Source organism: Oryctolagus cuniculus, chromosome 11, assembly GCF_051225735.1.
Source record: "Oryctolagus cuniculus isolate XC-2025 breed Fujian yellow rabbit chromosome 11, ASM5122573v1, whole genome shotgun sequence".
NCBI classification, from domain to species: Eukaryota; Metazoa; Chordata; class Mammalia; order Lagomorpha; family Leporidae; genus Oryctolagus; species Oryctolagus cuniculus.
In genome coordinates this window covers 114,578,657-114,603,735 of record NC_142877.1, presented here as the reverse complement: position 1 = coordinate 114,603,735, position 25,079 = coordinate 114,578,657, and the positions used below count along the sequence as shown (strand labels likewise).

The 25,079-nt window shown below is 62.9% G+C and overlaps 2 protein-coding genes across 4 annotated transcripts; one reads left to right on the top strand and one right to left on the bottom strand.

The window, feature by feature from the left end:
- Positions 1 to 87: 87 nt before the first annotated feature.
- Positions 88 to 14,278, top strand: LGALS2 (galectin 2). Of its 3 annotated transcripts, none has more exons than XM_089307612.1 (5): positions 88 to 178; positions 1,441 to 1,495; positions 13,138 to 13,220; positions 13,816 to 13,975; positions 14,094 to 14,278. In XM_089307612.1, exons 3-5 carry the CDS (start codon positions 13,159 to 13,161, stop codon positions 14,238 to 14,240), a joined length of 369 nt encoding a protein of 122 aa, XP_089163738.1. In that variant the 5' UTR covers positions 88 to 178; positions 1,441 to 1,495; positions 13,138 to 13,158; the 3' UTR covers positions 14,241 to 14,278. The 3 variants fall into 3 exon arrangements, with proteins under 3 accessions (XP_089163738.1, XP_089163737.1, XP_002723587.1); XM_089307611.1 differs by having other exon boundaries at positions 120 to 344; XM_002723541.5 differs by lacking the exons at positions 88 to 178; positions 1,441 to 1,495 and adding an exon at positions 10,633 to 10,773.
- Positions 14,279 to 14,768: 490 nt separating this feature from the next.
- On the bottom strand, positions 14,769 to 21,116 carry CDC42EP1 (CDC42 effector protein 1). Its single transcript, XM_051841135.3, has 3 exons — positions 21,023 to 21,116; positions 16,671 to 17,312; positions 14,769 to 15,821 (listed from the first exon to the last, which is right to left on the bottom strand). Exons 2-3 carry the CDS (start codon positions 17,131 to 17,133, stop codon positions 15,247 to 15,249), a joined length of 1,038 nt encoding a protein of 345 aa, XP_051697095.1. The 5' UTR covers positions 17,134 to 17,312; positions 21,023 to 21,116; the 3' UTR covers positions 14,769 to 15,246.
- Between the last annotated feature and the right edge of the window lie 3,963 nt (positions 21,117 to 25,079).

The window sequence follows — 25,079 nt, the reverse complement described above, 5'->3', positions numbered from 1 at the left end:
AGGGGCCCTGCGTCACGGAGGGGCCTGTGACCGCTTCCGGAAGAACGCCCCGCGGCCATGTTTCTGAGGGGCTCTAGCTCTGAGGTCACTTCCGGAGCCCTCAGCGCGTACTTCCGCTCGGGAGCGAAAATGGGAGGGTCTCTTAAAAGGGCGATGGCGTTCGTCGGCCACTGTGCAGGTGATGACGAAATCGGTCTGAGGGCTGCTTACGGCCGTCGCTCTGAGCCTGGCGGTTTGCCTGAGGTCACGGACCCCGGGGCTGTGACTGCTGCGTTTTGTGTTTTCGCGAAGTGACGGGCCCGGGAAGAGACGGGGGACGCCCACGGCTAGCGGCGACCCAGGAGGTGGGGCGCCTGGCGGGGGACAGAGGCCGTGGCTTTCAGCCGAAGGGCGGTCGGGTCTCCCCGCAGACCTGGCGTGAAAAGACCAGGGCTTTGCGAGTGCCCTGGTGCAGCCCCAGAGGGTGGTCGCCGCGCGGGCCTGGGTCGCGCAGGTCCCGGGGCCGCTGCGTGCGCTGAGGCTTCGGTACAAGGCCAGGCAGCGGCCGTGGGCAGGAGAGACCGCGGGGGCAGCGCCGAAATCGGCGAGGGCGGATGCCCCAGGCTCGGGCGGCCAGGGTGACGTCACGCCCCGGGCTGCGGGGCCCGGGCCGCCTGGTGACGTCACGCCCGGGTTGCTCTCGGTCGCCCCCTGGCGGCCCTCCGGGGAGGGAGTCCCGGGACCCCGGGCCCTCCTCTGGGTCAGTTTTCCCCCTGAACTCAGCGTCCAGCAGCCGGGCACGCTTTTCTAAGTCCCGCCCCCGCAGGCCGTTGAAGTCCTACAGACAAGCGACGCGCGTGCTCATCGCGTTCCTCAGTGAAGGCTGTGAGAGCGTGTGCTTTGATTTTTCGGCCTCGTTGCCGACATACGAGGCAGAGCCGGGTGTTGTGCATGGACGCGGGCGCGGCCACGCGCCGGGGGTCACTTTCTGTTTTCGGACAGCACGGATTTGGCCCGGCTGCAGGTCGCTGCCCCTGTGGAACTCAGACCGGTCTGAAGTGGGCTGTGAGCGGGGAGCCGCCCGCACCTGTCCCCCCCTCCCCACTCGGCACTCCCCCACACCCTGTGCGGGTTCTCATCCTGGCGCCTGCCCGAATGTCACCTCCCGCAATCAAGAGGATTGCGGGGCGGCGCTGTGGCCTGGTGGGTAAGGCAGCGCAGCATCCCACATGGGCGCCGGTTCGAGTCCCGGCTGCTCCACTTCCCATCCAGCTCTCTGCTGTGGCCTGGAAGAGCAGTGGAAGGTGGCCCAAGTGCTTGGGCCCCTGCACCCTCGTGGGAGACCTGGGGGAGGCTCCTGGCTTGGGATCGGTGTGGCTCTGGCTATTTCAACCATCTGGGGAGTGAACCAGCAGATGGAAGACCTCTCTCTCTCTCTCTCTCTCTCTCTCTGCCTTTCAGATAAATAAATCTTAAAAAAAAAAAAGAGGAATTGCATCTGTTGGGCCCTTAACCGGTGAGTGTCGTCAGGGCTGAGAGTGGAGTCCTTCAGACTGAAGGAAGGACCCGGATGTGGGCGCTTCCTGACCCCGCGGCAGGCCGGAGGAGCCAGAATCCCCTCCCCCAGCCAGCCGTGAAGCCCAGACGTGGCTGACCTCCCCTCGTCGGGGAGAGGAGCTGGCGGTCAGGTGTCCAGCCCAGCGGGTGCCATGGAGCACGGCCCTCACTGCCCGGGTCCCGCCCTGGGCCGAGGGAGGGGAAGAAAGGGGGGGCTGCAGGAACCTGGCCCCACGGGTCTCCCCAGCCTCCCGTGGGCCCTGCCCCGTCAAAGCCCAGCGCAGGGATGGCCAGCTCACCGCGTCCCCGTCGTGCGAGGCTCCCCTGTCACCCAGAGCCCTGAGGAGGGAGATTCGCTCGCTCTCCTTACCGGTCACCTCCCTGCAGCCCCCCGGGACCCCGGCTTGTCCCCGGCTGCAGCACCCAGTCAGTGTGCACTGAATGGATGAGGGCACCCAACGCCGCACAGCGGGGCGGGAGGGCAGCGGCCTGCCCTCATATCAGAGTACATTCTGGTTAACGTCAGATGGCTTTGGGGCCCGCGTCTCCTGCGGGAGCCGGTGCGTGATCACTGTCCCATTCCAGTCCAGCTCCCTGGTGTGAGCACGCAACCAGGCATCCTCCTGGACATTTCATGAATCCTCTTTCCGAAGGGAGTGACCCTGGGGGCCGAAGGAGCGCAGGCGCCCACCCTGCGGGAAGCGATTTCGTTGGCTGCCTGCAGCGAGGGCTTTCCCAGGAATTCTGGGAATAACGGGAATAACGGCAGGGTCTGCTGGGAGGGAAGTGGGCCGGGTGTGGTGGGGGAGGCAGGCTGAGGCCCCCTGACTGGGGCACAGGGGGGGTCTCCCTTGGGGTGGAGGGAAGTGGGCCGGGTGGTGGGGGGGCAGGCTGAGGCCCCCTGACCTGGGGCGCGGGGGGGGTCTCCCTTGGGGTGGAGGGAAGTGGGCCAGGTGTGGTGGGGGGGAGGCAGGCTGAGGCCCCCTGACCTGGGGCGCAGGGGGGTCTCCCTCGGGGTGGAGGGAAGTGGGCTGGGTGTGGTGGGGGGGAGGCAGGCTGAGGCCCCCTGACTGGGGCTGGGGCGCAGGGGGGTCTCCCTCGGGGCGGCTCCGCTGTGATCCCACGACAGACGATTGCTGCTGCTCACGGCCACGTGCCAGGACTGTCACACGTGTCACAGGCTGCTGTCCCCATTCTGCAGAGCCGCTGAGAAGAGCTTCATGGAGGGTGCAGGCAGGGGTCCGCTTGGTTCCCAGGGTGCCACTGGGTCTGTTCCGGTTTCCTGGGGAGTGACCACCTGGTGGTCAGGCAGAGGGGGAGCCGGAGAGCAGGCCCGGGTGTGTGGGCCAGGAATGTTGGACCCAGTCAGCATTCAGGCCGCCCTTGCTCCCCTGCCCGCTCTGTCGCCCTGGGGCCCGAGACCTGCCGTGAGCTCGTCTAGGAGTGGTGGGGGGGTCCGTGCGAGGACCATCCCTGCAGCACGGTGGGACCCTGGTCCCGAGCCTGCCTGCGCCCCAGCTGCTTCCAGCTTAGGGTACCGGCTGGGGCTGGGGAGGGAAGAGCCCTAGCCATCCCTCCCCCCACCCCTTTTCAATGAGTAGGAGGAGCTCAATTACAGGGGCGTGGCCACAGAGGCCCCTGCTGTGACCCCACATCCCACTGGCTGCAAGGAAAGTAGACACCTTGGCTTTGACCAATGGGAAGGCGGTATGCAAATACTGCCCCTCCTCAGTCGACTGATGGACGGTACCATTCATTCACCTGCTCCAGGGAGCGATCTGGTCCTGTGCTGAATGAGGCACCTCCCTCCTAGGATTTACATTCCAGTGAACCAACAGTGTGCGTCTGTCAGCGCGGGGCCAGGACGGTCAGGGTGCTGGAAGCTGGTGCTGCTGGGTGATTGCTGCAAGGGGCGGTGTGTGGGCGGGGAGGGGCTGGTGCAGGTGTCAAGGCGCCACGGGGGACGCCACAGCCCATGGAAGTCCCTGCTCCACTTTGGATCCGGCTCCCTGCTGCCGGGTGCCCTGGGAGGCAGCAGGTGACAGCCCAAGTCCTCGGGCCCGTGCGCCTACGTGGGAGACCCAGATGAAGCCCCTGGCTCCTGGCTTCAGCCTGGCCCAGCCCTGGCTGATGGGAGCCTTTGGGGAGTGGACCAGGGGACAGGGCTGTCTCTCTCTCTCTCTCTCTCTGCCTTTCAAATAAAATGAAAGTAAAACAATTAAAAACTTAAACACAAAGAAACAACCAGAGAGGGGAAGTGCCTGGGAACCAGAAACGGAAGCAGGCAGCGGGTAGGGGGGAGTATGACCTCAGTGTGACCTCAGGAGGAGAGCAGGAGGTCACTTCCCTGCATGGCACTCAGCACACAGCAGGTGAATGGCACTCAGCACACAGCAGGCGCCTAATGACTCCTCAATTTTAGAGAGTGCTGTTGTTGGGAGAGAGGCTTCAGTTCCACTCCCAGGCTGAGGGCTTTGGTCCTGCTGGCCTCCCGCCACCCCACCCCGAGGCACCTGCCTTGGCCTCCCCGCGGCTCCTGCACACTGCCGCTCTGTCTTCCCGTCTTCAAGGACAGCAGGAAAGACTTGGATGAGCTCCAGGAAAGGACTTCCTTGTCTGTGTGCTAGCGTGGCAGCTGCTGAGAGGAGGGACCAGGGCAGCTTCCTGCAGACTCAGACTTGGGGCTGGAAGGCATCTCTGAGCTCCCTGCAGGGCAGCGCTTGAATCTGGGCAGATTCCTGGGGCGGGAAACGCGTTTCTTGTTTACAGGGCCTGGCGAGCTCAAGCTCTGAGCATCCTGTAGTTAAAAAAAAAAAAAAAGGGATTAAAAAAAAAGCATAAAATCATTAATGCAAAATTATGTATTTGTTTAGAGTGAGAAGTACATCCCCAGGAAACATCCAATTTTAAAAGCTGACAAACGGGGAAGCCATCACCTGTAACACCAGCATCCTGCATGGGCGCTGGTTCGAGTCCCGGCTGCTCCACTTCCGATCCAGCTCTCTGCTGTGGCCTGGGAAAGCAGTGGAAGATGGCCCAAGTGCTTGGGCCCCTGCACCCTCATGCGAGGTCTCCCATCTGATGGTTCACTCCCCAGCTGGCCGCAACGGCCGGAGCTGCACTGATCTGGAGCCAGGAGCTTCTTCCGGGTCTCCCACACAGGTGCAGGGGCCCAAGCACTTGGGCCATCTTCTACTGCTTTCCCAGGCCATAGCAGAGAGCTGGATTGGAAGTGGAGCAGCCAGGACTCAAACCGGCACTGGTATGGGATGCAGGCATTTCAGACCAAAGTGTTAACCCACTGCGCCATAGCGCCGGCCCCGAATAAATAGATCTTAAAAAAAAGAAAAAAAAAAAAAAAAAGGCTGACAAATGCCATAACCATGAATGAGAACAGTGAGGTGTTGTGGTTTTAGCTCCCTGACTGGCCATGGTACCCTGTTTTTCCTACCATTTTGGACCAAATGCACACAATGATTTTTATTCCTTTTTTTTTTTTCGGAGTGAGAAAAACAAGTCAGCCATCTAGCAAGATTGACCAGAAATGTTTTTTATCTTAGAAGTGTTTTTCTCAGCTTCATAATCTGCGATCAGTCATGTGTCACGCGCTGGGACGCCAGCCCATGTGTCCTGATGTAGCAACCATTAGGCGCCAGCTGTGCGGGGCCTGCCATGGCTTTGTGCCCGACCACAGATGCACTGGGGGGCTCACGCCGTGGCACGGTGGGCTAAGCCACCACCTGCGCCCCTGGCATCCAACGTCAGAGTGTCAGTTCGAGTCCCGGATGCTCCCCTTCCGGTCCAGTCCCCTGCTAGTGCGCCTGGGATAGCCGCGGAGGAGGGCCGAGTGCTTGGGCCCCTGCAGCCGCGTGGGCCTGCACCTGCGTGGGAGACCCGGATTGGTTTCCAGGCTTCTCAGCCTGGCCCGGCTCTGGCTGCTGTGGGCATTTGAGGAGGGAAGGGAGATGTCTCTTCCTCCCAGGTGAGACAGGCAGTGGAAGCCGTTCCCGTGTTAGGGCTGCTAGGAATCACGTTTGTGTCACTGACTGTGACCCTCGTAAGCTAACCAGGTCCCGGGGCGCCTGCGCGAGCCCGGGGATCGCACCTCACGGGGGACAGCGGGATGGAGAGCAAGTCAGCGGGAAAAGCAGGGGCCACGCTGCTGGTCCCTTCCCGAAACAAGGGCGGGGCCTGGGGTTCCCGCTCCATCAGCCTCGCGGTGGAGCCGTCTCTGGTGTGACCGCCGCACACGTGCACAGATGTGACGCCCGTCGGGCTCCACTGAGTACCCTGGCCACGCGCCAGGCACGCTGCTGCTCTCTGCTCTGTTTTTTTGCAGCCTGAATTTGAAGTTGCTGGTTCAGGCCCAACCTGGGCCCAGAGGGGAGTAGTGACTCGGCCAGTGTCCCAGAACCGGGGTGGCCCCTGAGCTCTGTCACCTGTGCTCCGGCCTGCGGTCATTTCTTCTACTTCTGTTCAACACCTCTCCCCTCTGTTGCCTTTATAACAAAGATTTAATTAATTGCTCAAAAGACAGAGTTAGAGAGAGAGAGGTCTTCCATCTGTTGATTCACTCTCCAAATGGCCGCAATGCACAGAGCTGTGCCGAGCCTAAGCCAGGAGCCAGGAGCTTGTTCTGGGTCTTCCACGTGGGTGCAGGGGCCCAAGGACTTGAGCCATCCTGCACTGCTTTCCCAGGGCACAGCAGAGAGCTGGATCGGAAGTGGAGCAGCCGGATCTGGGACCAGCACCCATATGGGATGCCGGCATGGCAGGCTGTGGCTTTACTTGCTACACCACAATGCACTGGCCCCAATAAATTAATTATTAAAAGGGAAAAGTTTCGGGGCTGGCGCTGTGGCTGATCTGTTTGTGCTTTGGGAGGAGTCGACCACACGGGAGGTAGGCAGGGATCCCACGGTGATCAGGGCCAAAGTCCCCAACCGCAGGAGCCACTGGGGACATCTCCGGGCTCAGCCTCCATGGTGCTTCCGGCCCACGGCCCCGAAATGTGTAAATTTCTTATAAGATCAGGAGGGAAAAAATGACCCTTTAGGTGGAAGGCAATGTTTTCAGTATTGGTTTATTCATCCCCTGATGTCAATGAGAACTACACACGTGTGCGTATGCTTGCGTGCACAGCTTGTGTGCTGCAGCTTCAGAGGGTGGTGGAAAACAACACGAAGCTGCTTACTTTGGTGCAGAGCTGTTTGAGATCTGCACACAACAGGTCTTTTTTTTTTTTTTTTTTGACAGGCAGAGTGGACAGTGAGAGAGACAGAGAGAGAAAGGTCTTCCTTTGCCGTTGGTTCACCCTCCAATGGCCGCCGCTGCAGCCGGCGCACCGCGCTGATCCGATGGTGCTTTTCTTGGTCTCCCATGGGGTGCAGGGCCCAAGCACCTGGGCCATCCTCCACTGCACTCCCGGGCCACAGCAGAGGGCTGGCCTGGAAGAGGGGCAACCGGGACAGAATCTGGTGCCCCAACCGGGACTAGAACCCGGTGTGCCGGCGCCACAAGGTGGAGGATTAGCCTAGTGAGCCACGGCGCCGGCCCCACAACAGGTCTTAAGAAGTGCGTGGAAAATGCAGATTATTTTAAAAACCAGGCCCGGGGCTGTGATGCAGCTGGTTAAGCAGTTGCCTGCGGTGCCGGTTCGAGTCCTGGCTACTCCACTTCCGCCCCAGCTCCCTGCTAATGTGCTTGGGAAGGCAGCAGAAGATGACCCAGCACCCACATGAGAGACCCGGAAGAAGCTCCTGGCTCCTGGCTTCGGCCTGGCTCAGCCGTTGCGGCCATTTGGGGAATGGACCAGCGGATGGAAGACCTCTCTCTCTCTCTCCCTGCCTCTGCCTCTCTGTAGCTCTGCCTTTCAAGTAAATAAATAAATCTAAAACAAGAAAAATGAAAACACCCCGATGCCTGGACTTCAACCTTTGCGCCAGATGAAACCATTTTAAGTCCCACGTCCAAGAGCGTTGTGCAGCAAGGAGCTGACAAAGGCAGAAGTCGTGGGGCCCCAGCAGGTCAAGGTAGAACATTCCGGAGACCCAGCGGCCAGGTGCGGGGAGCTGCCCCCGCCTCCGCGCCTGACACAGTGGGACACGGGCTCCTGAGGACAAGAGTGATTAACGAGCCAGGCGACACCTCCCTTGGTACACTGATTCCCACTTTGCAGAGGGGGAGACCTGGGGTTCTCTGGAGCCTTCCGCGGTGGTGGGGGGCGTAAGGCCTCGTTTTCTAGTTGTTTCCTACGCCCAGGCTTGTGTCCCCAGCTGGGTGTGGTCTCTCGACCACGTGGCCGCGTTCCGCGTGTCCCTTCCCCGGAAGCCCTCGTCCTGCGTGTGTGGGTCAAGGCCGGTGCTCATTCCGGCCCGGCTGCGCGGCGCCCTCCCGGCCTGGAGAGGCGCACCTGCTGCCCTGGCGTCGTCCGTGCTCCTTGGCAAGGTCTCGGCACAGCCGCTGCTTCCTGCAGCTTCAGCGAGGGCAGCTCTGTTAGGGGCCGTCGGGAAGTCCTGGGAATCTCCCGCAGAATTCCGTAGTCCCTGCGGCTCCAGAGCAGGGAGCCCCGGCCGCGGAGGGGACATCTGACAGTGGCGCTGTCAGAGGCGCGCGCCTGCGTTCCTGGGGTCATTAACTCAGCCGAGCCCGACCGCGGGTGTCTCCCCTTCCTTCTCCCCAGGGAGGACGAGGGTAATGAAGTCAGTTAACGAATCAGTGAGTCTCTCCACCCAGTGCTTTCCGGGTGGTGGCGACCACTTTCCGACCATCTGGCTTGAGTGAAGAGTCAGATTTTGAATGTTGAGAACTCAAATTCTACAAGAAGAGGCCAAGACTCAGAGGAAAAGTCACAGCTTTCACTGCATTTATGAGAAGAGTGTTGCGACCGTTTGGGGAGTGAACCTGTGGATGAAGCTCGCTCGCTCGCTCTCGCTCTCTCAGCTGTTGTCTATTTATTTGCGAGGCAGAGTTACAGAGAGAGGGAGACAGGGAGAAAGCTCTGCCACCTGCTGCTTCACTCCCCAGATGACCTCAGTGGCCGGAGCTGAGCTGATCTGAAGCCAGGAGCTTCCTCCAGGTCTCCCACGTGGGTGCAGGGGCCCGAGGACTCGGGCCATCTTCTGCTGTTTTCCCAGGCCACAGCAGAGAGCTGGATTGGAAGTGGAGCAGCCGGGACTAGAACTGGCACCCATATGGGACTCCAGTGCTGCAAGTGGAGGCTTAGCCCACTGCACCATGGCACTGGCCCCTGGAGGGTCTCTCTCTCTCTCATTCCCTCTGTCTCTCCATTTCTCTGATGCCCTGCCTTTTAAATAAACTTGTTTTTTAAATAAAGGAGATTCAATTAGAAGACAATTGCAATTCTTTTTTTTTAATACTTATTTATGGATTTGAAAGTCAGAGTTACACAGAAAGAAGACACACACACACACACACAGAGAGAGAGAGAGAGAGAGAGAGAGAGAGAGAGAGGTCCTCCACCTGCTGGTTCACTCCTCAAATGGCTTCAATGGCTGGGGCCGTCCACATGGCTACAGCGCTGTAGCTGGCCTCAGGTGTCATTGGTGAGTGCCAGGGGCTGGGGACGGCGGAGGGCCCTCTCAGGGACGGCCAGTACACTACACAAAGGATTTCTAAAAACTGATTCGCTTAATTGGTTTGAAAGACAGAGAGTGTTATCTCCCACCTGCTAGTTCACTCCCCAAATGCCTGCAACAGGCCAGGCTGGAAGCCAGGTCTCCCCATGGGTGGCAGGGACCCAAATACTTGAGCCACCCCCCGCTGCGTCCTAGGGCGCGCATTAGCAGGGAGCTGGAACCGGGAGCAGAGCCAGGAACGGAGCCCAGGTCGGGGTCTCAGTCGCTAAGCCCGACATCACTCTGGTTGGCTGTGAAACTCTTTCAGTGGTGTCAAACGCACGCACCAGAAGTCGACGGAGCTTCCTTGCCGTCAAGCATCCGGTTTTCACCAGGCAGCCCTGCAGTTAGTTCTCTCCAGCCCGCACTTTCTCTGCAAACGGCCAGTGTGTGCGGCCAGCTAGTATCAGTCTCACAATCAGAAAAGCACCTTTAACTGCTGTGGTTTCTGTTGGCTGAGTTTCGGGGCGAGAACCTTAAAGCCCTTTATCTCCTTTGGGGTTTACCGAGGCCCTGGAAGAAAGGCCGAGAAGGGACTGATTTCCTTGTGGGTGAAGTGAAGGAATCTATCCACTAGGGACGGTGTGGGCTGAGGGTGGGGTCCTGTGTTTGCGTACCAGGCAGTGAGCCCCCGAGGGCCCCGGGGAGGGGCTGGCTGGCTGCTCCGCACCCTGCCCAGCGCCACCACTGCCAGCTCCGATGGGAAGTGCTCAGAGCCAGGACAGAGCTGGAGCGTCACCCCGGGAGTCTGTCCTGCGCTCGCTGTCAGTGTGCAGCGAGATTTAAGGCCGCAATATTTTTAACTGCAAACGTGGGGAATGAAGGTTCGCTGTTGAGCGGAGGAAATTGGTGACATCAATCCAGCCATCGAGAGGTCCAGCATTTCTCAACCATTAAAATACAATTTGGAAACAGCGATGGGTGATTTCGGTTTCCTGATTGAAACGGGACCCAGGGCCGCCCCGGCCACCCGGCCACCCGGCCGCCCCGGCAGGGGGTGTCCACGACATGGAAGAGGCTGGGAGGCGGCGGCCAGCGCGGCAGGGCTGGGAGCGGCCGTTTCTGTTCGTGCTTAATCTCTCTGAGAGTAGACAAGCAATAGACACAGCCCCAAGGTGGGTGACTCCCCACCCCCAGCTCAGCCCCCCTCCCTTCTAGAGACTTCTAGATGTTTCCTTTGAGTCCCCCAGGTGTCCCTCTTAAAGCCCACCTGGACGATCACAGAATAACGGGGTGCGGGGACAAAGGGACCCTCCTATGCACCAGGACGCTGCAGAAAATGCAGAGCTGGGAGATTTTTTTCAGAGCAAGTCTCTTTTGAGGGCCACGGGGCTGTGGTTTGCTCAAGGGTGGAGCTGGGGCTGCTCCCCTCAGGCTCTGGAGGCTGGGCTGGGGCTGGGGGATGCAGAGGCAAGATGGGGGTCCTCAGCCTGCTGCTCTGGAGACGCCTGGAAGGGAGGGGCCAAAGTTCTCATTTATGGCCTTGGAGGGTTAATGTGTAATAGCGCAGGATATAAGCTTGACTCAGACTGGTGGCCCTGGGCATAGGAGCTGCTGCCGGAGCCGTCGCCGCTGGTCGCCAGGAGCTGTCGCCATGTCGGTGAGGAGGCCAGCCCCCAGCCCACTTCCCCGCGTTTCTCTGTGTCTTTGCTGGGGCTGGGGGCCGGGGCCCTCAGGAGAACACATGGACACCGCCCTCGGTCCTCTTTCCCTGTGTGCGTGGCAAGGACGTTGGGGAGATGGCCCCGCGGCCCCTTGGCCCCGAGGTCTCTGCCCCCTCTGCCATCGTCCCGCCGTGGGAGCCTGGGCCTGTCTCTCTCTCTCTCTGGCTTTAGCTTTCTCATCAGCAATAAGAGTAATAACAGTACTAGCAATAATTAGCTGCGAACATCGACGTAGCATCTTTATAGACGCAGCGACTGAGGCTCAGAGTTAAACTGGCCGAGGTCACAATCTATAAATTGCAGGGCTCGAGCGAGGCTCTCTGAGTCCACTCCTGGCTCAGCCACAGCCTGGCTGCGTGGCCGTGGGGCGGTCACTGCCCTGTCTGAGCCCCGCCGCCCCCATGTAGAAGGCATCCTCTGTGGGTTGGAAGCTGTTTCATTCCCTGTGACCCAACACCTCAACGGGCCGTCGCTCGCCGTCCCCTAGCTCCGGGGGTCGCAGTTCAAGGTCCTGAGGCCCCTGAAGCAGAGTCCTTCCTGTCCCTTGCAGCTTCTGCCTGCAGCCAGGGCTTCCGGAGCTGTGTCTCTCGGTCTCTGCCTGTCTTCACGGCCCCTCTGTGTGTCTGTCTCTCGGTCTCTGTCTTCACGGCCCCTCTGTGTGTCTGTCTCTCGGTCTCTGTCTTCATGGCCCCTCTGTGTGTCTGTCTCTCGGTCTCTGTCTTCACGGCCCCTCTGTGTGTCTGTCTCTGACTGGTCAGGGGCCGCCCTCATCTTGGCTGCACCTGCAGAGGGGTTGCTTCTGGAAAGATCGCATTTGCACATGCCAGGGGGACATGATACTGGGGGACGCTGTGCAAGCCAGAGCAGGTGGGAGGCCGGGTGTGACCGGGGCTGCTGAGGATCCAGCATGGAGGGCCTCACCCCTGCTGGGGAAGGGCAATGCCTCACCCCTGCTCCCAGGAGGGGCAGCGTGGCCCTGGGGGCCTTCCCCACTTCTCTTTGCTCTGCTGGTACTGCCCCTCCCCCTCCCCCTCCCCTCTCCCTCCCTCTCTCTCCTTCTCTGAGACCACCTAATTCAAACCCCTCCTGTTACCGATGGAGGCACCAAGACCCAGAGAGGGGCAAGGCTGGCTCAGGTCACTCAGCCACTTAGGGCAGAGCCACCACGAGACACTGGTCCCTGGACTCCTCAGCTCTGCGGAGCAACCCTGGTCCCCACTCTGCCTCCTCGCCTCTCTCTCTCTCCTCTCTCTCTCTCCTCTCTCTCTCTCCCAGCCTTGCAGCCTGCTGAGTGTGGAAAGGATCCCTGGCCAGCACGCACACTTCCGCATCCGTGTGGGTCTGAATGCACACCCAATGCCACCTGTCTTGTGTTGGCATCTGGCTGTTAAGTGGAGCACAGCCTAGAGCATGCTCCCAGGCCTCACCTCCCAGGCCTGGGTAATGAGCTTCACCCCCCAGCCTGGGGAGCCTCTGTTAACGGCAGGGCAGATGGAGGAAGGTAAGGAATCCCGGGTGCTGGCCGGGCAGCCGAAGCACAGATGAGTGATGACAAGTGGCTGCCCCTGGCCTTGACGTTGGTCTGCACCGGGCGCTGGGCTTCAGCTTTGCAGCTGTGACCTTGACTCCTCCCTCAACCAACTGCCCTTGTAAAATGGGCCCATTTTACAGAAGGGGTGCTGTAGAGACACATCCAGACATGGGGCTTATGGCTGCAGCAGCCAGGGCTGAGCCAGGCCAAAGCCAGGAGCCAGGAGCTTTTTCTGGGTCTCCCACATGGGTGCAGGGGCCCAAGGACTTGGGCCATCTTCTGCTGCTTTCCCAGGTGCATTAGCAGGGAGCTGGATTGGAAGTGGAGCAACTGAGACTCGAACCGGCGCCCATACGGGATGCTGGTGCTGCAGGCTGGGGCTTTAACCCACTGTGCCATAGCGCCAGCCCCCAGATCTATTGGCTCTTAGTGTTGGATGGGCCAAGATCTGTGTCTCCTAGTCCGGATTCTGGGGTTTGAACACTTTGGGGAAGTGTGAGATGGGCAGGGACACCACTCCTCCCATTTCATAGCTGGGCAAAGCGAGGCTCCGGGAGCCGGGCCCTGTGCCTTCAGGTCCAGCTGTTCTTCCAGCTGGGCTGGGGTGAGGGGGCTGTGGGAGGCCTGGGTCCGAGCATCTGGTGCCTGCGCGTGGGCAGGGGAGGGGGTGCCTCTGGCCGTGCCCTTGCTCCCCCGGCAGTCAGGGGCTGGGTGCTGAGGGCTGATGGTCCTGCATGGATTCCAGTGGGCTGTTTCTCTGTTGCCACAGGAGAAGTTTGAGATCACAAACATGGACATGAGGGCGGGCACCTCCCTGAAGCTCAAGGGCAAGATTGATGACAACTGTGACGGGTGAGCAAGTGGGGGGATGTCCACCTCGGCGGGGGGACAGAACAAGGAGCCCCTCCCAAGAAGCCCTGCTGGCTCCCCTTCTATAGGCCCAGAGCTGATGCCCATTTACTTTGCTTCTTTGCCCCCCACCCGCCCCCGCCCCAGGGAACCTGGGCCGTGGCCTCTGGCTGGCAAAAATCAGAGGCAGCCACCAGGGGGCGCCAAGCAGCCTCGTTTGCATCCTGTTGGTCAGAACCGCAGGCGTCCAGCCAGTCACAGCTGGACAGGGCGATTTCAAGGGTGCTGGGGACAGCTTGCCCTACACTTTTGGCTGGGAAGGAGGCAGGCAGATGCACGGGGCGAGAGCCGAGAGAAGGGTGACTCCCTCAAGTTCACGGACGTGCAGGCACCCATGACCCAGAACCTGCTCCCAGGGACCTGACACCATGGGAGTGGGGGCTCCTGTTTATGGCCAAGGACAGCAATTTTGTCCTTCAAGACAGACACCCCCCATTCCTGGACTTCCACCACCGCCCCTGTGGCCACGCCCCCAGCTCGAAGGCACCAGCTCAATGCCCATCCCCCAGCGTGCGCCCACCATGTCCCTCTCCTGCAGTTTCGTGATTAACCTGGGCCAGGGGACAGACAAGCTGGGCCTCCACTTCAACCCCCGCTTCAAGGAATCCACCATTGTCTGCAACTCCCGGGACGGCAGCCAGTGGGGAAGAGAGCAACGGGAAAACCACCTGTGCTTCAGCCCGGGGTCAGAGGTCAAGGTGAGGTGCGGGGGGAGCGCCCAGCCCGCACACTGGCACCGTCTGGGCCGCCAGGCACCACCCCGGCCCCTTCCCGGGGCCCCTCCTGTCGCCCTGACCCCTCACCCTCCCTCCACAGCTCACGATGACCTTTGAGGGCGATAAGTTCAAGGTGAAGCTGCCGGACGGCCACGAGCTGACCTTTCCCAACAGGCTGGGCCACAGCCACCTGAGCTACCTGGGCGTGCAGGGTGGGTTCAGCATCTCCTCCTTCAAGTTCGAATGAGCCGGAATAAAAGACCCCAGCCAGGGTGCCTACCGCAAGCCTTCTTCCTGGTCGCGCCGGGGTCAGCAGCCCTCACCCCCCCACACACCTCCAGATCCTCCCCGGGAAGAACCCACCTTTACCTGGAACCCTGGGGAGTGCTCCCAGGTGTGAGGCGCGAGGCTGCCTCGCAGGGAGGCCATGGACCGGCACCCTGGCACCCCCCCACCAGCCGAGCCAGGCTCCCGTCTCCCTGGCCCCCATTATCAGGGGAGCAGATGCCAGGTGCCGGCGCTTCTGGGGCTGCTGACGCTGGCTCCAGGCACCTGGTGCTCCCGGAACTGCAGATAAGGCTCCCACCTGGGCCTCTTATCACAGGGCATTCCAGGCCGGTTACTCATTACCCCTGCCTGGGCCTCCCTCCCCTGGTTGGGGGCCTTCGCGGGGGGGGGGGGTCCCTAACATTCGCAGCTTCCCGGCAGAAAGGGACCTGCTACAGGTGGAGCCCACGCTGCCCTCCCAAGCCCCCAAATTCCTCGCAGGACACCGTTATCAAAACAGCTTTTTAATTAGGCCTCGGGGCGGCAGATCTGGGGTACACAGGAGGGGGTCCCCCCGTGAGGGCACACCTGGCCGTTCTCTGAGGCTTTGAGGACAAGGTGGGGAGGATGTTGGGGAGTGGCAGGGGCCCCGAGAGGCGTGGATGGCTCTGCGTGCTGCACGCCCCATCCCCACCGTAAGGGGGGACAGATCCCTCTGGCACAAGGGCCACACAGTGAGAGGGAGTGCAGGGGGCGGGCCTAAGGAAGTGTGCCCAGCCTGAGTGGCAGTGGGGGAGGCAGGTGAGCCGGGGACGGCTTGCTGGGGACCCCGGTCCCGGGGCGAGCGTGCTGTCCTCTGCCCCCTCCCACGTCCGGCCCACAGAGACGTGGAGCAGTGTGGGGGCGGCAGGGGCTCTCCCATCCCTGCAGGAGCCAGCCCTGGCCCAGGCCAGGGAGGGGGGCGTCCTGAGCCCCCGCCCCAGCGTTCACACCTTCACCTCATCATCCTCCTCGGCGCCAGCAAACCCGAAGGTGTCTGCCTGCACGGTGCTGGGCACGGGGGTCCTGCTGCCTGCCTCGGGGGGCGGCCACTCTTCGTCCAGGCTCTCCCAGGAGGCCCGGGCCTGGGGCAGCACCCCCACCAGCTCCCGCCGGGCATCCATCTCAGTGTAGGGGCAGCTGGGCCCCCAGCTGGTTCCCCAGTGCCTGCCCAGGGCTCCGGCTGTGGCGGCAGGTGCTCGGGGACCCTCGGCCACTGTGCCAGCCCTCGACTCAGCAGTCACACCATTGGGGCAGTGTCCATGGGCTGGGGGGCTTGGGGCAGGGGCTGGAGGGTTTGCAGCAGGGGCTGGGGTCTCAGCGGCGGGGGCTTCTGAGAGGCTCATGGCCCCCAGCAGCTCACTGAGGAGAGAAGGCCCAAGGTCAAGGCGGAAGGACAAGAGAGAGTCGGAGCGGCGGAGCTCGGGCTCGGCAGGGAAGGAACTGTCGCGGTCCCGGTCGCGATCGCGAGGCTTCTCCGTGCGAGGCAGGCGGGAGATGGTGCAGAAGCCGGAGTCCATGCCTAGCAGGGAACGAGGGAGCGGCATCAGAGAAGGGGTCCCCGGCCAGGGACTGCGCAGAGACTCAGGACCGACCCTGGCTGGCTGTGTGGCCTCAGGCAGGCCAATGCCCTCTCTGGCCTGCTTCTCCCTTGTTCTCAACACAGGCGAGAACCATGGCCTCTCCTGGCACCCTCTCGGCAACCCTGAGAACCGAGGATGGTCCTAACCCCCATTCCCACTTTGCACACGGCGGGTGAGGCTCAGCAGGAAGTCACAGCTTGTGCACGTGCAGCGAAGCCAGAGTCTGGGTTTGAGTGCACTAAGTCGGACTTGCAGGCCTGGTACCCCAGGGGACCAAGGTAGGGTTCTACACAGCCCCCTAGGGTGCAGCAGAGGGATGCCTCTTGTGAGGAGGTGGGGGCCAAAGCTGCAAGGCAGGAAACAACCACCAGATGGCAGCAGGGATCCATGGTTCCCAGGCCGAGGCCGGGCACCTGGTTTGCACTCAAGTCTGCGAAATTATGGGAAGTTTTGTTCACATAAGGACATCTCAAGTGTCCTGAGCACCTACTGTGTGCCAGTCTCTGACCCCAGTGTGTGTCGGTAATGACTCCACGGGGCTCTGCACACGGGTATGGCCTTGACCCTGGAAGCGCTGGAATCAGGCAGAGCCAGGACTCGAACCCAGTGCCCTGGCTCCCACGTGTCCAGGACATCACCTGGGGGTTGGCTGGCCCAGCCGAGGGCCCGGCGAGGTGGAGGCTGGCCCACATTGCACAGCAAGCGAGCACTGCGTGGGGAGGACAGTGGGCCCCTCCTCTTCACTCCCCACCCCACAAGCCCCTGGGGCAAGCGAGCCAGGCCCTCACCGTAAGCGGAGTGGCCGTCCGGGGAGCCGGTGGCGCTGCTGTCAAAGCTGAGCTTGCTCACCACCAGGCTGTCGTAGGCGGCCTGGTTGAGCTGCGGCAGTGATATGGCGTTCTTGATGATGGGCGAGACGGCGGGCGGAGCCGGCGAGGGTGCTGGCGGGGAGGCCATGCGCCGGGGCGGGGCCCTCACCCTCCGCACCTGCTGCAGCTTCTTGGCCAGGAAGCTGCGGGGCGAGCGGTGGGCGCTCCCGGAGCTGCCGCCGTGGTTGCTGAGGAAGGAGGTGTCGCCGAAGACGTCCCCGCCGCGGCCCACGTGCATGGTGTGGCGGAAGTCCCCGAGCGGCGGGCTGATCATGTCGGCCGTCAGCCGCCGCTTTCCCTGCGAGCCGGACACCCAGCCCACGGGCGAGAGCTTGCCCAGGCTCATGGCGGGGGCTCCACCGGCCCCCTGGGGGCCGGGCATCAGCTCGGGCTGCTCAGGAGCGCTGGGCCATGCCCGCCGGGACCGCGGCTCAGAGCCCACCCCTCGGCTCGGCTCTCCTGAGGTGCTGGCCCCGGAGGCTGAGGCTGGAGGGGGGCGTGGCTGTGTCTCCAGGCCCGGCTCAGAGAGAAGCCCACGAGGTGCCCCACAGGGGCAGAGACCTGGAGGGACAGAGAGGAGAGTGAGCCACGTGCGGTGACACCACAGTGGGGGCCACGCTGCTGCGGTCTGGGCAGAGAAAGTTCCAGAACCAAAGACGTACTGATGGCGTCTGAGACCAGGACTGTGGCTGCCTTTACACAGGAACTGACCAAAGCCACCCAGCCGCCCCTTAAGATGTGAATCTGGGGGCTGGCGCTGTGGCACAGTGGGCTAAGGCTCTGCCTGCAGAGCTGGCATCGCACATGGGCACCGGTTCAAGTCCCGGCTGCTCCTCTTCCGATCCAGCTCTCTGCTGTGGCCTGGGAAAGCAGCAGAAGATGACCCAAGTCCTTGGGCCCCTGCACCCACATGGGAGACCAGGAAGAAGCTCCTAGCTTTGGCCTGGATCAGCTCCAGCCGTTGCGGCCATTTGGGGGCTTGAACCAGCGGATGGAAGCTCTCTCTGTCTCCCCTTCTCTCTATGTATCTCTGCCTTTCAAATACATACATAAATCTTTAATGTAAAAAAAAAAAAAACAGGGAACAGCGGAAGTTCCCTTATCTTAAAAAAAAAAGTAAAATAAAAATAAGATGTGAATCTGCCAAAAGGGGCGGTGACCTCTCAAGGCCCGCCCACCTACGAGTGCGTCACCTGCAGCTGTCACTCAGCCCGTCCCAGAGGCGGCACCACATTAGAGGAGGGAAACTGAGGCACCGAGAGTAGCGACTCGGCCAAGGCTACACAGGGGGCGGGGTGAAGCTGAGCCCCAAACCTTGATGACGCCAGGAGGGAGGCGGGGCCTGGCCTGGGCCTCTGTACTGCTGTGCAAACCGCCAGCCAGAGGCTCCTCAGAGCGGCCCCCACCCCCGGCCTTCAAGGTGCTTCCTGGGAAGAGGACCCTGTGGTCAGATGTGGCTTTTTCCAGCCGCCTCCTGCGCACCTGGGTGTGCGTGTTCAAGGCTCTGAGAAGGCCTGCAGGAAGGACTTTATCACGGTTTGTCAACCGACGTAGGAACAAGTTTTGGGAAAAAGCTTGCTGGGGCTGAAAGCCGACCGTGCCCCCTCTCCCCCGCCCCGGCCTTCTCCCAGGGTCTCTTGGTTCTGCCCCTCGGTGCTTCCTAGGACGTCCTGGGCTGAGGGCGCCCTGGTGGCCACGGCCAGAGAGGGCAGAGCCCACTCTGGGTCACGTGGCGACGGCTGGTCGCGACTTGAACTCAGAGCCTGGGACACACCGAGGCCCCCAGCCAGCCTGGCTCGTCCACGTGGCCAGGCCCGGATTCCCGCCAACTCCCTCACAGGGGAGCTCTGTGATAAGCTTTGAGCCAACAGGTCACCCTCCCGGCGAGCGAGCGGTGACCGCAGGCGGGGACGCTGTGTCCCGCTGGGTGACCCTGGGCAGGTCACTCACCTCCACCAGCCAGGGACAAGGACACCTACCCTGGAGCCTCAACCTTTTTTTTTTTTTTTCTTTAAGAAATTACTTCCACCTCTTGCAGCATAAAAATCTGCCCTTTGACTGTTATTTGAAATTCAAAATAGGTTAAGGAACAAGATAACAACAAAGGAGGCACCGGACAAAGCTTGCTTTGTCCCCCACTGCTGCTCGCCCGTCCCACCACCCGCCGGCTCCTCCCCCTGGGGGGCCTCTTGAATCATCCTCCCCCTGGCACCCCAGGCACCGCCGTGTCCTCGTGGAATGTGGCTGAGGTCACCAAGCGCTCTGCACTTGGCCAGCGGTGCCATGATGTCACCTCGCTCCCCAGCAGCCCTGCGGAGCCGGAGGGTCGGCCCATTCCAAGGTCACGTGGCAGGTACCTGGTGGGGGCTTGGCCCTGTGGCCACACCCACCTCACCCTCACCCCAACTCCAGGCTTCTCAAGGCAGCCCCTCCCCTCCCAGCAAAAGGGGCTCCAGCTCCACGCAACCCCCAAGCACGGCCTCCTCCCAGCCTCCCAGGTGCCTCTGGACACCTCCCAAGGGTCACCCCCACCGCCCCACCCAGCCGAGTGCAGCAGAGGCCCGGGCACCGCATCACAGATGGGTCCCCTCCAGGGCAGCCGTAAGGAGAGATGATGTTCTCAGCAAGCCCTTAGATCCTGGGGCAGGGCAGCTCTGGGTTCAAATCCTACACCTCATTGTGGAGACCCTTGGGGGTAGCTGACCACAAGGGCGCCGCTGGCCATGGGGGTGCCCCCCAGGCACAGAAGGAAGCTGGGCTCTGGGGGTCCTAGGGAAGGGCTCTCCTCCCCTCCCCAGCGCAGGAATTCTACCTGTGAATGGTCACAGCACCCATTTTGCAGGTGAGAAAAACGAGGCTCAGAATGGAGCCTGATTTACCCTGGGTCACGGAGCAGAGCCTGGCGCGCCTGGGCGCCAACATCGACAGTAAATGCCCCAGGGCTGGGGTGGAGTCTGCGGGGGAGGGGGCACAGGTGGTGGAGGCGCAGGTGCCCAGCACCCGGAGGGCGGGAGCCTGTGTCTCTGCAGCTCAGTGCCTGCGTCCTGGCCAGTGCGGTCGCCACGCAGTCACCGTGTGCCCGGGTCCTTCCACTCACCCTGCAGGACAGTCAGGGGCTGGGCCGGGTATAAGGCCAGCAAGTGCAGGAGCCTGGCGGGGGGCGGCACCAGAGAGGCCAACAGGGGCCGCTGTGGAGGCCTAGGGATGACCTGAGCCCTGGGGAGGTGGTGGCCCCACAGCCCAGTTGTCACCCAGAGGTCACCGGCACGCGGCTGTGTCCTGAGCAGTGCCACGTCTCACCCCAGAGGCCACCGCTAGTGTGCACAAGGCTGCAGGCGCCCGGCGGGGTGACACCCTCCCCACAGGACAGCAGGCCCTCCAAACCTGCTATGACCTCAGGGGGAGGGGGTTAACTCCTTTTCAAGCCCCTCTGAGCCAAGCCGCTTGGGGGGGGCAGGGCAGCTGCGGCCAGAGAGGGGGGCAGTCAGTTCTCCTGCCCCAAGGTGGAGGAAGAGGGAGCCCAGAGAGACCGGGGAGGCGCGAAGGGGGCCTGCGCCACCAACCGCCCGAAGTCAGAGCTGGGTCTCGGGTCCCAGCGCCTCTCTGATCCTCAGCCTGCCCGTCCGGAAAATGGGCTTCCAACTTGTCGGGTCTCTCACAGTTGGGGCCAGGGCACAGCCGGCTGGGACCCGGCCAAGAGTGAGGTCCGGGAAAGACTTTCGCCCTAAACATTCGCTCTGGAGGACCGGAGGACCGGAGGACCAGGGAAGGCAGGGGGCGGAGGGGCGCTCCGCGGGGAAGGGGCCGGCCGGCTGTCGTGGCCGGAGGGGAACCGGCCGGAATGACCTCATCCGCGGCTCCAGCCTGGAATGCGGCGGCGGCTGGGGAGGGGGCAGGGTGCCTGGTCCACGCCGGCCCCCCCTCCACTTCCCGCTCCGGCGTCGGCCCGCACCGCGGGGCCCCACGTCCCGCCCGTCGCCCCCTCCGAGCCCCTACGCAGGAAGCAGCGCAGACGGCCTGGGCTCGGCGCCTCTGCCCGCAGGAGCGCTCCCCGCGCCGCCGCCGCCCGGGACTTTGCCAAACAGCCCGACAACTCGGAGCGTGCCTGCCCGCGCCGCGGCGCTCCGGGCCTTCCTGTTGGCACCGCGCGCTTCCCGCGGGCCCAGACCCTCCCCGGCCCGGCCCCCCGAGGTCGCCGAAGGGTGCGGAGTTCCCGGGGGTTGCCGCGGACCCCGACCCGCGTCGGCGCCCAGTGGGCCGTCGGCGATTACCTGGTCTCGGCGAGTCCCGGGGCGGGCGCACTCGTGGGCCGCGGTGGCTGCGCGTCCCGGCGCGCAGCCCGAGAGAGTCGCCGGGCCGGTCTGCACCGCCCTGGCCGCGGGCTCGGCGGGCTGGATCCGGGGGCGGGGGCGGGGTGTGGGCGCGCGGCCTCCCCGCCCTCCCTCCCGTCCCCTCCCCTCAGCCCGCGGGCGGGGCCGGCCCCCTCCCCGGCCCCGTCCCGGGCGCTGTCCACGCCGCGAGAGCTGCAGGGGCGCGGCGGGGGGCGCTGGGCCAGGCTTCTGCCGGCCTGGGGCAGGGCGAGCAGGGAATGTGCGAGCTACCCTGGGGAGGCGAGCCGGGCGACAGGGCTGGGGGGGCTCCGCGCCAGTGCGTTCCCAACAGCTCCCCGCGCAGCCTCGGGGCTTTGGGCCTGGTCATCTCGCCCCGGGTCCCCTCCGAATGCTCCACGCGAGACTTTGGGCACCGAGGAGGCGTGGTCCAGATCCTTGAAGGCCCGGGAGACCTGCGTGGACATGGAGTTTTGCAATGGAGGGCAGCCGGCCCCCTTGCGCCAGCCCGCCAATGCTTCCCACCCCCCTGCAGGCTCTGTGGGTGGCAGCGTGGCCAGACCTGGCCACACACAGCCGCCCCCACCGCTCCCAGAGTGCTGCAGTGTGGGACTCGGGGTCATGGAGTCTGGAGCCTGGGGCCACTGCTCTATAGCTTCCGTGCCTCAACTTCCCCAACTTAACAGTGGGACAGTCACAGCAGGCATCGAGCATTCTCTGCTCTGTCAGCACCCAGACGACTTGCAGAACAGGTAATGAGGCCACGCCTCACATGGCTTTGCCTAGGGCTCCTGGCCCCCAGTCCCCAGAGGGGACGAGGCCTCCCAGGGCCCTGTACCATCCTCAAAAAGGTGGGTGTCTCCTGCCTTGCATGGCTGTGCCGGCCTCCAGTCTCCACGAGGGGTCACTGCCCAGAGAAGCCCCTACCAGCAGCCAGGGTGGGGGCTCCCACAGGTGACACCTATGTTAAGTGCTAAAGGCAGCGGCGCGCACCCCTGGCAGGAGCCGGCACAGCACGGCCTTGGTGCCAAGGCTTCCGTTGGAGAGGGCAGGTGTGGTGGCAGGAAATTGTACGCGTGCTGCCCTGGCTGGGCCAGGGCTGTATTTACACACAGGTGAAGGAGACAAGGTCCCTACTGTCCCCAGAGGCCACGCCTCCTCATGCTGGCCACCGCGGGAGGGGCTGGTTTTCCCAGCTGGACAGGTAGGGAGACCGAGGCACATGGCATTCATTCCAGCTTCTGGGCGGGCGGTGCAGCAGGTCATTCTGGCTCTTTCCCTGGAGATGGACTCCTGGCGGGTTTTGCCCCGTGGAGAACTGCGGGAAGGAGGCCCTGAGGAACACAGGTGAGCAGGAAGGGGACTGCTCCCGAGAAGGAGGGACGGGGCAGGGGGGAGGCGGCGCTGGCCGGTGGCTGCCCATCCCCCCCCTCCCCCCGCACCCAAAGCAGGGGTGGGAGGCAGCAGGCAGCGGCGGCGGCAGGTGCATTTTAGAAGCTGAGAGCAAGGACAGGCCTGGGAGGGCAGTGCTGGAGCCGCTGCAGCTCTTGCCACGGCCAGCGCTCGTGACAGTCAGCACATATTGAACGCCTGAGGCACACATGCCAGGTCTCCAGCCCCTGCATGTGTGATCACCACAGCCCCTCAGGAGCGACTTCCGCAAAGCCCTCCACTGTGGCAGGCTGCCCACTCCTCCCAGGTTGCCTAGGACCGTGCCCGGATAACCTGCAGTACTGGCGCCCTGGGTGGATGGTAAGACACACGGCACTGCAGTCAGAGGGGCCCGGAGCAGCTGGAAATGTCACAGACACGGAGCGCTGGGGTGGGCGTGGGGGGCACAGCAGGTTGAGCCACCACTGGAGTTGTCTGCGTGCCGTGTCGGAACGCTGGGTCCAAGTCCCAGCTACTCCGCTTCCTACCAGGCTTCTGCTAACTCACATATCTGGAGGCAGCTGATGACGGCTCAAGTCCCTGCCATCCACGTGAGAGACCTGGATGGAGCTGCAGGCTCCTGGCTTCAGCCTGGCCCAGCCTGGCTGTTACAGGCATTTGGGGGAGCAAGCCAGCAGATGGAAGATTTCTGTCTCTTCTCTTTTCCAAATAAACAAGTCAACATAAAAAAAAAAAGAGAGACCCAAGGGCTGCCCAGAGCAGAGCACTTGGCTTCTCCAAGCCTTACGTTTCCCATCTGTGAAATGGGACTATCACCAGTGCGGGGATGTTGTGAGCCGCAGGGAGATGACGGCGGAGAAAGCTGTCCTGGCGGGAGTGGGTAGGACCTGCCTCGCCCTCGTTCCTTCTTCGGCCCCCTGGGCTGGGCTGGGTTGGGCGGGCAGGGAAAGGCCAGAGGAGCGTCCCTACCCTGCCCCAGGCGCTCTGTCATGCGGTAACCTGTACGGCAGGAATTGCCAGCCCATTTTAGAGATGGGGAAACAGGTGGGAGGAGCCCTCTTCCTCATTCGCAGCCAGTTCCGGGTGGAAGTCGCTCTCCCGTAGGCTGCCTCGCTGTTCCTGGCTCCCCTCCCGGCTTAAGGTGCCTACTTGGTTTGTTCTCTGGAAGGTGAGACGCAGGGAGGTCCCAGCATCTCTGAGAAGAAGTGGGGCTGGGCAGCCCCTCTCTTGGGTTTGCCACCCCGCATAGTCCCTTGTCTGCCCTTCAACAGGCCCAGCCTGGGAGTGCAGGGTTAATCCTGGCAACCCTGGGCCCCAGCTGGGCTGCCTGCAGTGCTGAGGGAGAGTGGGGTCTGGGGGGACTCAGTTCAACTGCCCCTCCCCTCACTGAGGCTGGGGGCCCTGGGGCAGGGGCTTGGGGGAAAGAGGCTACTTCCCAGGTAGCAGGTGCCTTGGCTGCCTACAGGTGTGAGAGGCTTGGAGCTCCGCCCGCTCGCCAAGCTCCTGTCCAGCCCCTCCCTGGAGAGTGTGCCCCCTAGACACCCACGATTGGGCCTCCCACTCCTCTATCTCCTGGGTATCCGCAGGCCCTGCCCCTGCCCCGCTCCCTTGTCCATCCATCTGTCTGCCCGTGACCCGCTCACCTGCCCACCCATCTGCTGATCTGCGGCCCACCCCACCCAGGCACCTGCCCACCTATCCCCCTCCACTGATCCACTGCCTGCGCACCCCCCATGTGTCCTGCTGCCCCCTCCCGTGCAGCACCCCCGATCCAACCCCCTCCACCTGTCCCCGCCTGAGTGTGTCTTCTCGTTCCAGTTCCATTCTGCGATGGCTTCTCCCTCACTCGCCCCTGGCCCCTGCTGGGTCCCTGGGCGCATCCTCTTCTCTCTTACGGGTATACACCTCCCCCAAGGCGACTTTGAAATGTCCTCTCCTCCGGGAGGCCTTACAGCAGAGTGAGCCTCATGCCTGCACCTGACCCTGTTAGCATCTCCCTGTTAGCATCTCCTGCCCGGTGAGGCCTGGCTCCAGGCTCACTCCCGCGCTCCCTGCCCTTTGGCTTTCCTCTTGGGACCGCTCCAGAGGACTCCCAGGCCAGGCTCCTGCAGGGGCTCAGACGCACGTGGGCAATGCAGGGGACGGGCAGCGATGGACTCTCCCCAGAAGTCGTGCAGTGGGCGTGTCCCCCGGAGGTGCCCTCACCCCCAGGAGAGACTGTGGTGGGCTAAGGGGGACGGACCCCTGTTCTCCCTCTCTGTGACCCTGTGTGCATTACCAAGTCAAAAAGGGCCAAGTTCACAGCCCAGCTGTACCCCTCACTAGCAGAACGGCATTCGTCCCGTTGCTCCCTGACCTTGGCCTTGGGTTGTCTGATGAGACGTGAAGTTCATGGTCAATGGTTGTTGCTGTCACTATGACCATCTCCCTTCTGCCAGGCTGTGAGCCTATGAACACGCTCTGCGTGCGCAGCTGCTACAGGGCGGCTCCGGGCCGCGAGCCTCGAGAGGGCCAGTGGGGAGATGAAGCCCAAGACAGTGGCAGAAAGGGGCTCTGGAGGCTGAGGACTAACCGGGAAGATGCTGGAGGCTTCCTGGAGGAGGCAGCA

Excerpts from the sequence above, each read along its gene's own strand:
- LGALS2 (XM_002723541.5), top strand. Across the intron at positions 13,221-13,815 it reads ATTGATGACAACTGTGACGG|TTTCGTGATTAACCTGGGCC; the intron begins GTGAGCAAGTGG and ends CCTCTCCTGCAG. Across the intron at positions 13,976-14,093 it reads GCCCGGGGTCAGAGGTCAAG|CTCACGATGACCTTTGAGGG; the intron begins GTGAGGTGCGGG and ends CTCCCTCCACAG.
- CDC42EP1 (XM_051841135.3), bottom strand. The coding sequence starts at position 17,133 with ATGCCCGGCCCCCAGGGGGCCGGTGGAGCCCCCGCCATGAGCCTGGGC. Across the intron at positions 15,822-16,670 it reads GGACGGCCACTCCGCTTACG|GCATGGACTCCGGCTTCTGC; the intron begins GTGAGGGCCTGG and ends GTTCCCTGCTAG.